General features: G+C 36.8%; 1 protein-coding gene across 8 annotated transcripts in view; it reads right to left on the bottom strand.

The window, feature by feature from the left end:
* Positions 1-13,280, bottom strand: part of ank1b (ankyrin 1, erythrocytic b) — a 77,619-nt gene that overhangs the window by 43,827 nt on the left and 20,512 nt on the right. For 6 of the 8 annotated variants that reach the window (XM_058758246.1, XM_058758244.1, XM_058758249.1 and 3 more), the window contains exon 4: positions 713-811. The exons of the other annotated variants lie outside the window; for them this stretch is intronic. In XM_058758246.1, the coding sequence (XP_058614229.1) occupies positions 713-811 (99 nt within the window). The remainder of the gene's footprint in view (positions 1-712; positions 812-13,280) is intronic. 8 annotated transcript variants of the gene reach the window in all.

The raw sequence follows: 13,280 nt of genomic DNA, 5'->3' as shown, positions 1-13,280 counted from the left end.
TTTTTTATTAAATGTAATAATTGGATTTAAAAAAATTGTATTAAAAAAATCTTACAGACCCCAAATGTTTCAATGGAACTACATATATATATATGTATAATTATTTTATTTATTATTATTTATCCACTTATTTTTCATTCATCACACATTAAACCACTTTGACATTAAACATTTCAAAACATGAATATTTTAATGAAGATATTTTGTATATCAGTTCATACATCCGTGTATGCGTTTGTGTATACTGACTTGCGCTCATTTTTATTGTTTGATATAGTCTATATTATCCCTGTGTATTCTCCTCAGTACATCTGCTGATAATGTAAGTGACATTCTGACAGATATCAGCAATCAGAAGCCACAGCAGGAGATGATCCCTGAGTGAGCTTTTTCTGCAAAAACCATCTGATAAACACACAAAAACACGCACTTAAACACACAGAATCTCATGTTAGGAATATGAATAAATTCACACATAAAACACAGTAAGAGCCATTAAGAATGAGAGAATGATGAAGAAACACTACAGGAACACTAGCGAAGCTAACTGAAGTTATTAGCCACATCACAACATTTAAACACATGACCTGCCACCAGATCCACAACAACCACAAGAGTACCACAGACAGAAACGATTAAGAAGCCACAACAAGACACACGATTTGTCAGGAAAGGGAAGTAAAGTGTTGAGAGGCAGTACTAAGATATTTACTCTTCCACCAAAGTGCCATTTTCCACCTTGAGCCTCCGACGAACCCTCTCCACTCAAACTACTGTCCTGATGCTCAAGCCAGCGCTGAACCACATGAGCCTAGAAGACACCAATACCACAAAGACAGAGTGTGTTAATACACACACATGAGACACATGAACACATACGGTCAGGTGAAAACACTGAAACTGCATGTTCAAGGCTGTGGTAACACAAATAGATCATGAATAGTGCTCCATTAAATGAGTCATTTTAAACTACAACTATGAGCACGTGAAAATGTATAAACACAATCTGCTTAAATGCATTCAATCTTTTTAAAAGCAGTATAAAAGTGTGCAAACAAAAAAACAGCACTATTGACCTTTTCAAGGAATAAGAGGGAGAATTACACGACAACGTCACATTTTTTCATTTCAATCTTGAGAGGGTGACTGCAGAACCCCAGTCGCATTAAAGGGATTCCAGCTCTGGGTGCACTCCAAGACTAGTTGCTAAGCAGTTGCTAGGAGAGCGATGACATCATTTTCAAGATTCACAAAAGCCTACATGTGTGGCATCTATTGATGCAGGGACCAAGCTGACTCCAAGCACATGAAGACGCAGAGAGCAAAACAAATTCTGTGACCTAAATTGTTCTGGATTTCTGTTCAAATAAAATGAGTGACTTTAAATGAGTATACATTAAAAAGGAAATATGATGATGCAAAAATCACATTAAGTATCACAAAATAAAATTCAAATAAAATAAAAAAGGGGCTTTTGGGGGCCAATTCCAAACAGTGGACAGTGGAATACTTTATGACCCTATTTATGTATGTACACAGTAGACATAATTAATATTATAAAAGATTTCTATTCATCCTTTTTAGGAATCCTGAAAAAAATGCATCATATTCACAAAAATGATTTCTGAAGGAACATGTGACACTGGAGACTGGAGTAATGGCTGCTGAAAATTCAGCTTTGTGTTCACAGTTATAAATTACATTTTAAAATAATTTGAATAATTCTAAATTGTAATGCTGTTTCACAATATAAATATCTACTGTATTTGATCAAACAAATGCAGTCTTCGTGAGTATAAGAGACTTATTTAAAATGTAATATGTTTTGGGTTGTTTTTTAGAATAGAAACAAGGCGGAAGAGAATGAGGATACAGGAATAGAAAATTACACAGTCTGGATTCAAACGGGCCCTTTATGTCACAAGTGTTCAGGCTACTTCCTTACCATTGCTCCGACACATCAAATATGTAGCTTTATGCTTACTCTTATACAAGAAAAAGGATTCAGAATCACAAGGGTGCTCTATCTAGCTAGTCCAGCTTAAGTGTCTGTTTTGTTTTGTTACATTAAAGCAACGTGGGTTGATTACTTGAGCTTCAGCACCATTCGTCATTTAAATGGCTGATCTGTGAGTCAGTCTGACTGTTTCATTAGCTCCAAACACCAGGTCAACAAAATAATAATAAAAGACATATGAGAGATAGATAAAGACAGGAGTAAGAATTCCAAAAAAAAAACAAAAAAAAAAAGTCTTTTAAAATATATGAAGAAAGTCTAAACAGGGCTTATAAAGACTGAAAGTGAATTTGGATTAATTTCATAAAAGTTACTCTGAGTAGTATGTGGCCTTGAATGGAAACATCAAATGGACACACTTGGTTTCTCTTATGACATCCTGGTTTCAATCAAAGCATCCAAACATCATTCGTTTTCAATGACAGTTGGAGATTTCAGAGCTCAATACATTGCATTATTGCATGTCTACTTTTTTAGTGCCGCTGGTTCTGAAAGCATTTGTAGTTGGTTCCGGAAGACTGTTGTTAATGGTTTTAGTAAAAGAAAGAACTACAATCCCATGAAGCATTGCAAAAGACATAATTTAATTAAAAATGATGGTGAAATATACAACTGTTCATTTAAAGTTGTTGATTAAATCTATAGAAGCAATATACATATGTCATTCGTGGTGCTTAATGGGAGTGGGCGGAGCTTATGTGGTGTGTTTTGCAACTGTACTGAATCATGGGTAATGTTTTTTTTTTACAATGAATTCCAATAGACAATAGACAAAATTTTGATAATGTGACCATACATATATTCACTGTTATGAGGCAAAACACATCAGTGGAACTGGCTAAATTGTATTAGAAGCTGTCAAAAATCAATATGACAAAGCAATTAAGCACTAGACCATGCTAAATCCAGACTGTTTATGACTCTACCGTGACACAAACCCAGACGCAAGTATATAGAGTGCACCGGGGGAACCGAGTTCCTCTCGGCAACTGTCAGCATAACGTCACGTTTCTCATTTACGTGAAGTGCAAGAGCAGTCAATTAATTAATTTTGCATAATCCCAAATGTATCATGAGTGCAGATACAGATTAACGCGCAGTTCGGAAAGTTAAGTGATGACATCATCCGCCGTTGTAATTATGAGGGATATATAACCGGTGAATAGAAAAGGGTCACGGCCACATTCAACAACCTGTCTGGCTACACACACACACCTTTACATTCTCACACACTCGCTAAAAATAGTGACAAAGACGTCATTTGGAGCTCGACACCAGTAGGCCGAGAATGATGAATCGCAGTAACGAACCCTCCAGGGTTTGCTTTGAGACCCACTTCTACAGAAAGATAAACCTACATAGTGGTGCTAGGGTAGCCATTTATAACACACACATGCAGCTGTGCCTCTCACACAAACTTAAATGAACACACTGAAAATGTTACAGCTCAATATCTTCGGTTTGACTGAATGACCGGTCAGGCAGTGCCTGTGCAGCAGCCACTGGATCTATGCAGTAACAGGAAGCAGAAATACAAAGCCTCGTAAAAGAATCCTTAGAAGGTCACAGCGTTCTGGAGATCTATAAATAAAGATCTATAATTACTGCACACTATTATTATCGGCTAGCATGACTATGACAGTGCTAAAAGTCCATAACAGGCCATGTAGTGCATATTCTAAAAGAAAAAAATACTTGGATGTACAGTATTTTAACATACTGTAAAGGTATTGTTCAAATGAACATTTTCTCATCATGTAGCTTGTAAAATTCTTCCGTGGAACACCAAAGGTGAAAAATAGAACAAAAATAAATAAAATTAAAAAAAAACTATTAGATTAGTAAAATGTAATCTAAAAATTACTAAAATGGAATATTTTAATACTTAAAAAACATTTTTAAAAACAATAAAAAGGTGAATTTTTGAATAATATTATAGATGCTCTTTTCAAAATAATAGTCCCCAATCCATTTCAATTATTTTGAAATTATTATTTTGAAACTATTAGAAAAGATTCTATACAACGGCATCTTAGTTTTTGTGTTGCTTATGCAATTTTGGTATTGACTACTGAAATTTTGGTATTGTGGCAATCATACTTTGGACAAAACACTGTACACATTAACACTGGCATGCTGCTTGTTTAATCACAACACATCTTTTTGTATAACCATGGCTGTGTTTTTTGCCTTTCATGCATGGCAATTTCCTTGAAAATACTGGCAGCCAAACAGATCCGGTCGTGACCTGGAGAATGCAGAATCAATAAGCAGACCAAAGGCTACACTTAAGTGGGAGTTGATCAAATATTGATAGACAGTGTTCATAATTGTTTGTATTCATGTTTCATGTGCTTATTCGTGTGTTATTTCTTGGAACGCGCTCTTGTGTAGCCTCAGCATCTTGTATAAATTACTGCATCAAGAGCTGCTTTCAAGTGTCGAAAGCAAAACAATCATTTGTGCATTCATTCATGAATTATTTAAGAATCACAATGTGTGGAGCATATTAAAAATCAACTATATATCCATTGAAATCAAGACTGAATGGACTTAGAGTATGTATGTATAAACACATACTCTCACTCAGGATGTAAAGAAATGAAACCTTTTAGGAAGTAATAATAACTGGCATCAGTGTAAGCAACTTCCTGTTTTCTTTTACACCGGTGCTAAAACGGAACCAATGAAATATTGATGTGTACGTCAGGCTTCTGCGTCTGCAATCCATTAGAAACAAAACAGACTTTATCTTAGATTTATCCCCAGTCTTGGTCTCTTCTTAAATTACTAAAACAAAGAGATAAAGACAGAAAACACACAAAGAGATTATAAAAGATTACATTTATAATACAGTAATAATACAATTATTTTATAATACACTTAAAAATGCAATGCTTATATTTTATTTATATTTTTTTTAAATATGAATTTTCATTATTTTCAAATCTAAAATCAGCAAGCTTTTATTTTGGCCGGTTGCCGGAAAGTAAATATATGCTCTGCTGGTTTTAGTGCTGCAGTGTGAAGCGCGTCAGTGAATAAAATGTCATTGCGTTTTGCTCTGAAACCGGCAGTGCATACAGTAGCTTAGATTTATGCTTTCAATTTGAATGGAAATCTTATACAGTATTACAGTTAGTCGATCTAAAACAGTGATTGTGCATTAACAGCTGTCAGCCATGTCAGTATGCAAATGAGCGTTCTGAACATATTTACACAGCACGTTTATGATTTTGATTGCGCATGCGCACCCCTTATGTGCACCCCTGCATATAAAATAAGAAACATTATGAAAGACTGAATTAAAATAATGTTGCATTGTGGTCTGACCATTAGCTTGCTGGCAATTGGATGTGAATTTAATAATAATAGGATTTTTACGGTTGCAATTTCAAGCAAGTATCTGTTTAATAATACAAAATTAAAATAAACCAATTGTATTCAGATCCCATCCCTCCATTCAGCAGATCACTTCTCCCTCCGTTTTATTTCTATCTTCCTTTCCTCTAAACACGCTCTCCCTTCTGTCATGCAACTGCATTTCATTCTCTCTTTCTCTCTGTCCTCTTACAGAAGCTGCAGATCTTCTCAGTCACATCACATTGCAGCGCCCAGCGCTTCCTCTTCAATATTCATGAGGACTGCAGAAGGCCTGACTGCAAAGCACGCTGGGTAGAGCCCCTCAGAGTCTCCTAATTACATCACCGTTATGTGCTGACGTCCACCTCTGTTTCATCCCTCAATGTTAGTCCTGGGTATGATCATACATCTCAGCACTCACACAAAATCCCAATCACACTATTAATGCCCGATTTCCCAGCGTTCTCATTAAAATCTTGTCATCTCTTTGTGTGTGTTTTATTTCTCAAGATGCACACTGACACAGAAGAGAAAATGAAGAATTAAAAGAGAATGAGAGAGAAAGACTGAGTAAGAGAGAAGGAGGAGGAGGAGGAGGAGGAGGAGAGGAGAGATGCATGTCCAAGAGTCAGGAAGTCACAGAGTCGTGTGTAAGACGCCTGCCGAGCTCCCGCCAGCACATGGCCACTGACTCCGCCTCCTCCCCTGGGGCCAATCCCTCTCCACAGGAGCTGGAAAGCAGCGTCAGGGGGTGGCAGTCTGCAAGCTACCATCAGATGGCACAGCACACTCTGAAGCAGACAATAACAGCACACTGGACAATAGTGTGCAGAATGGAGGTAATAGGAGTGATGCTTATAACCTGATTCTGATTTACAGTACAAAATCATCATGAACTACTATGCAAATGAGTGATAAATTCCAAATATTTAATGATAAAAGAAAGCAAACTACTATTTAAAAGTTTGAGATCAGTACGATTTTTAAAAAATAATTTAATATTTTAATTCAGCAAGGATGTATTAAACAAGATTATTTTTCAAATAAATTTTCTATTTCAAATAAATGCTAATCGTTTATTTATCCAAGAATCCTGGACAATCATGGTTTTTGCTAAACTTTTAAGCTGCACAACAGTTCTCAACATAAGTAATGTTCCTTGGGCACCAAATCAGCATATTAAAATGATTTCTGAAGGATCATGTGACATGGAAGACTGGAGTAATGGCTGCTGAAAATTTAGCTTTGCATCATTACTTTTTAAATTAAATTAAAAGAGAAAACGCTTATTCTAAATTATAATAATATTTCACAATATTGCTGATTTTACTGTATTTTTGATCAAATATATGCAGCCTTGATGAGCATCAGAGACTTCTTTCAAAAATATTTCCCAACCCCAAACTTTTGTATGGTACTTTAATTGTACTATGTTCATGTTGTAGTTTGAAGGACACAAGTCATAATTAAATAACTTAAAGGCACAATATGTCAGATTGTTTTATTAAAATATCCAAAAACCACTAGAACAGTGTTATATATTTTGCTGACTTGTGTACTTACATTATCCCAAATGTTTAAATCCAGAGAAATAAGCAATTTTAACTAGTGACACGGACCGTTTCTATAGTGTCATTGTGTCGCCTGCCAGTGACGTCACAAACCCTCGATTTCCGGTTTTGTTTTGTAGAAAACATGGAAACACCAAAGACGCTTTAATATGTTATGCATTTTATTAGACAGGTGACGCCCCCACAGAATAGCATTATAACAGAACTTTCAAATGTATCTAGTATGATAAAACAGCGCTGCTTTACCTCACATAAGCGCGACCGGAAGGAGCGGAAACGGTCGACTGTGGCATAATAAAAGCTCCGCTGCTTTCGAGCCGCGTGTCACTCTTGTTCAGCGGCCTCGTTTCGCTTCGACGGCTTTCAGTCTCACCCTGCTTCATACTACAACGTTAATAAATCTTTAATACATTAGCTCATCCATGAACATGATTTCTGCCCGAGTCCTGTCGGATTGCATTGGCTGTGGGGATGAAGGCAACAACTCCCATGATTCCACACTCACTCACGGCATCATCAAACTACGCCTTTGTTTCTTTGTTTGTTTTGAACACTCGCCCTCTAGTGGCGAAAATTACATATTGTGCCTTTAAGTGTTTCAATTGTTAACTACATAAGTTATTTAAGACCAACATGCAAAACCACTGCTAGAGAAAAATGCCTAGTTCTGTCATGAAACTCTAGATGGCGCAGGCTGATGGGTATTAAACGTAACTGATGATAATCACAGTGTTAAACGACTTGGCACAAGCTGATTGGTTCACGTTGCATACGCAGCCAATAAGCTTGCTGCTTTACATTTCAATGGCTGGTTAGAATCCACTTGAGTTCCTCTGAAACCCTCCACCACCCCAGCTCCACCTGTATAGATCTGTTAAGGGTTACGGGCAGTCGTGGCCTAATGGATAAAGAGACGGACTTGTAAACCAAAGGTCGCAGGTTCGAGTCTCAGGTCCAGCAGGGATTGTAGGTGGGGGGAGTGAATGTCCAGCGCTCTCTCCATCCTCATTACCACAACTGAGGTGAGACCCTTGTGCAAGGCACCAAACTTCTCCCCGGGCGCCACAGCATAAATGGCTGCCCACTGCTCCGGGTGTGTGTGTGTGTGCTTGTTCACTACTCATTGCTGTGTGTGTGCACTTGGATGGGTTAAATGCAGAGCACAAATTCCTAGTATGGGTCGCCACACGTCCTTTCCTTTCCTTATTTATATGCTATTTGTCACAGCACCATATTGCTGTATTGCATTGGAAGTAGGGCTGGACAATAATTCAATATCAATATATATCGCAATATTTTTTTTTTCAATAACGGTGATATGATTTTTAAACACATTTTCGATATTTCGATTTTTTTTTTTTTTTTTTGATATTTCGATATACATAACAGCATTTGTCACTAGACAGCCGTCAGAAAGAGCAGAACATCATTGGCTACTTTCGTGATGACGTACACCGCAGAGTCACGCAACCAGTGCTCAGCACAGCAGTAGTAGGCTGATCCCTAACGCGGCAAATTTTAGCTACAAAATGAGCGCCCCTGAACGCAATACAAATGTGACTGAACGAGCTTCCACAAGTGAGGAGAAATCAGACGAAATGGTTGATAAGAGAGGAGAGGAAAGACTAATTCAGTGGTATGGAAGTGGTTCGGCTATTTGAGATCTGATAAACTTCAGGTTTCAGCGTGCTGCAAAATGTGCCGGAGAGTAGTGCCGACTAGCAGCGGGAACACATCAAATCTGTTCCACCATCTGAAGCAGTTCCACCCGATAGAACATTCTGAGAGTCAGAAGATGAGGCACCATAAAAGTTTAAGCCAACAACCTGTCCCTCAAACAACATCAGCATCATCATCCCCAACACCAGTTTCAAAAGAGAAACCCATGCAGCAAACGATCGCTGCATTCATGCCTTATGACAAACAGTCTAAACGTCATAAAGACATTACAAAGGCTGTAATATAATCAGCCTGTTATTGTTTAAAGATAAATATATTAATAAGGTCAGTCTGAGAGTCTTATGTTTATTTCACTTTTCATTTTGTATAAAGGTTAAATACAAATAAAAGGTGAACGTTCATTTATTTGTACCGTTTTTATTTCTAAAATATTATGTAGTTTTATAGGAGGAGGTTTCATAGACTTGGCAAATTAATTTTAATTTATTATTTATTTATAATTTTATAATTAATTTAAAATGAATTAACCTCAGAAGATTGTAGGTACAGACATCCGTTGTGGGCGTTATTGGCAGTTTTTCTGAGGCTTTTATATTGTTCATATCGATATCGAAATTATATCGTATCGACCGAAATTAAGAAATATATCGTGATATAAAATTTGGCCATATCGTCCAGCCCTAATTGGAAGTAGCAAATTTCTGTACTTGCTTGCAGCAGCAGCAATAATCGACAACTACAGCAATAACCAACAGCAGCAGCAGCATAGCAGATCTATTCCGCCAAGACCAAATACATTAACATTGTCATATCCATTACCATGCTAAAATCTTCTGAGAGTTGTCATGATAGATATTACATTTCTATAATTGTAGTTTTGGTTCAAAATCTTACTCACTGAGATACAGACCTTAAGACAAGTTCCCCATGTGACAACTATAAATATCTAAATAAATATCTCATGTATATCCTGTTAAATATGTAACTACATGAATAATCACTCTCTCAGGGCCACTGCACTAGTCTACCAAGCACAAAAGATACAACATATTCAAGGTCTTCCTGAAAAACACCTTCAAATACGAATAAATGATTCATCTAAATTCTTTTAGACCAACAATTAATTTGGGGGGGTTGGCGGACCCTTGCACCACATTTTGCTCAAAGCACCAAATAGGCTCAGTTGCAAATAGCTTCTCAATTTCAAACCATGACGTATTTGCCTTTTTGTTGCTCTCTGCGATTCTTTGGAGCTCCTTTTCAACCCTGAAAGGCCATTTCACCACAGAGAGTCTCTGAGTGGCATGTATTCATGAAAATACAAACATCCAGAGGGCAAATGATCCATTCTAAGAGTCTAATGGCAGAAACATCTCAGGGCAATGTCAATTTTATCTTTCTTTTGTGCAAGTCATTTCTGCGACCCTGTTTCACGTTTAGCGTGAGAAGAGGAAGGAATGAGCGTGTGAATGGAGAGAGGGCTGGGATGTGGTACACATCAGCACATAAATAATGGAGGAACGAGTGAAGCATCTGTAGATTTCTGTTCTATTACAAAAATACACCATATTATCTGATATTGTATTACTGGCTTGTTTTCTATGTTCCATTCCGTTTTCTACCCATGGAGAAAACATTCTCAAATAACGGCATAACAAATAGATCCAGTAAAACTAAATATCCTTATGAATATATATATATATGTATATATTCAATCAAATTAAAATTCAATCAATCACATATCTCATTTAATTTTGCAAAATGTATGCTAAAAAGTAAAAAACGAATTAAAAAATTCAATAAATATTAAAACAATCTCTTAAAACAAGACTTTTATGCTATTTTACTTCAAAGATATTATTAGTCAAATATTTCTGAAACTTTAATAAAATACCATTGTGTACAGTTTGGACTACATGTTTTCCACATAATCAGCCAATCAAAAAAGAGGTCATTTAAATATTACATACTGTGCAAAGTCTTAAAGGTACAGTAGTAAAACTAGACTGTTAAATTCTAAGGGTATGAGAAAGGGGGGAAATGGCCATGTAAAAATGATTGCATTATGTAGAAAGAATCAAATAGTTAAACCATCCAGAACATGCAAGAAACCGCAGGATCCATTTCTACTGCAGTAAGAGTATGAGGCAAAATAGGCACTGAGGAAAAGAGGAATATTTGTGGACACTGTCCTGCTCTGTCTTGACATTGAATGACTGACTCCCAAATGTGCCCTGTCATGAATCAAGACTGTAGGAGCTCTATTAAACTGTCACACACGTAAGCAACTGCACTGCCACACACACACAACCAGAAAGTACACAAATTTGCAGTTAATTGTTTCAGATAAACTGTCACAGCAACCATAAATGCAACCAAACCAGAGACGGTCACACAACACAAGCACACACACAGAAACATGCTTACATCACTTCCTAGTCCCTCTGTCAGCCTGCGGAGTGAGTGTATGACATATGTCTCACACGGCATGACTGTTTTCCCAACAGAAAGTAGAAATATAGATATTACACTACCCACACACATAAAGAGAGGCTCTGCTAATACATGAGTGTACATTCACTGAACTGGATCATTTCATTCTACAAAGAACGCTACGCTACGCCACCTACACACTTACAGAGATCAGAAGTGTGTGAAGACCTACTAAAAAGACTAACAGTCATGCTGTTTATCTATCTATCTATCTATCTATCAATCATAGGGGCTGCAAGCAATCTTTTTAAATATTTTTCTAAATTTTAAACCAAGGGTTTGTCAAGTCACTAATTTTTCTAGTTAATAATTACACTACCAATTAAAAGTTTGGGGTTAGACAATTAAAAAATAATAATAATAATCAGCGAGGGTGCATTATATTGATCAAATGTAACAGTAAAGGCATCGTTTCACAATTTAGTTTCAAATACATGCCGTTCTTTTGAAATTTATATTCATGACGGAATCCTGAAAAAATGTGTCATAGTTTCCACAAAAAAATATTAAGCAGTAACTGTTTTCAACATTAAAATTAATAAGAAATGTTTCTTGAGCAGAAAATCAGGACTGGAGTAATTACTGCTGAAAATTCAACTTTGGCATCACAGGAATAAATTACGTTTTAAAATATATTAACATTAAATTGCAATAATATTTAAAAATATTAGTGTTTTTACTGAAATGTACACTCATGACTTCCTCGTACGACAATAAGCGGAAGTGAGAAAAAAGTGTTTATTACATTTGAAATATGGATATTTTTCTTACAAAAATGCATGGATTCGCTACAGGAGGCCTTTATTCGCCCGCCCCCCCATTCGATTGGATTTGTCTGAAAGAAGAAAGTCATATACACCTATATGCCTCAAGGGCGAGTACATCACAGGCTAATTTTCATTTTTGGGTGAACTAACCCTTTAACGCCAAAAGACGGTTTGCGCTAGTGCAAGCTGTTAGTAAATCTGGCCCTAAAATCTTATCGATCCAAAACTTTTGAATGCCGTATATGAATTTCTTTAAATTTTAATTTATTGTAATTCTACTTTCTTATATTCAAACTACAATCCTGCATCCTGTTGGTTACAATTCAAATGCATTGCAGGAATCAAACTGCTGCTCTCAATTCAATTTTCTATGGCACACAACTGCACAACCAGCACACCAGCTTCCAAAACACAACATTTGCTGGGTCAACCAGCATCCCATGCTGGGAGCCAGAGTGAAAAACACAAAATATCTTTGGGAACTGTAATATCATGTGAGACGCAAGACAGGCAGGCAAGCAGGCAGACAGGTCTATCCACGTGTTTTTATTGCATGACCCTCTCAGCCTCTGCTTGATGAGCGATAGCCTTGTTAGTGCCTTCAGCAGCACTAGATGAAGGTGCTGCTCGGCCTGATGGATGCATCACATCGACGACAGAGTATGCGTGTGTGGCTTATTTATAGTTGCATAGTATTTTAACATTACTTCACCTTTAGTTCAAATTAAAAAAAATGTCAATGTTCAGAAGTCAGAAGTTGATGAGGCAGAAATACAGAGTAGCAGCATCGAGACTGAGATAAAATAGCAGTCGATTCAGTCTGATTCACAAGCCATGACGCAGATGTCAAGTGTAGGGCAAGGTACTATGTGAGAGATAAAAAGACAGGATTAGTGAAGAAGCGCAGGATCGCCTACTGTCTATATATGAGGGAATGCCAGCGGGTCATCGCTAAAACCTCAGTGGGGTTCTGCAGCGGCTCACAGGGGATCGTGTCAATCCAGCCGGGGGTCACGTTCACACAGAGCGACACAGGTCACACAAATGGCATATTCACACTCTGAATCATACTTGTGAATGTTTGAATTACATATTTTAAAAGTTCATTCATTTTAAATGATGGATTATGAGCATTACAGCATTGAAAATTGATTAATTGGTTGGTTGAGGTAGTTCAACAACCCAAAAAATGAATGAAGAGATCATGTAAAATATTGCATATAAACAGGGCTTAACAAGTCTGGGATCACGTAAAAATTTGGGATTCAAAATAGTTTATGAATAATATATTGAGAATTCATTCATTTACAGCTAATTGGTTTGTACAGATGGTTCAAAAACCTCAAAATGTAACTAAAACATTTAGAAATTAGCAGCAGATCATAATTA

This window comes from Onychostoma macrolepis, chromosome 21, assembly GCF_012432095.1.
Source record: "Onychostoma macrolepis isolate SWU-2019 chromosome 21, ASM1243209v1, whole genome shotgun sequence".
NCBI lineage: Eukaryota > Metazoa > Chordata > Actinopteri > Cypriniformes > Cyprinidae > Onychostoma > Onychostoma macrolepis.
Note: the sequence above shows the minus strand (reverse complement) of the source record. Positions and strands in the feature narration are given on the sequence as shown.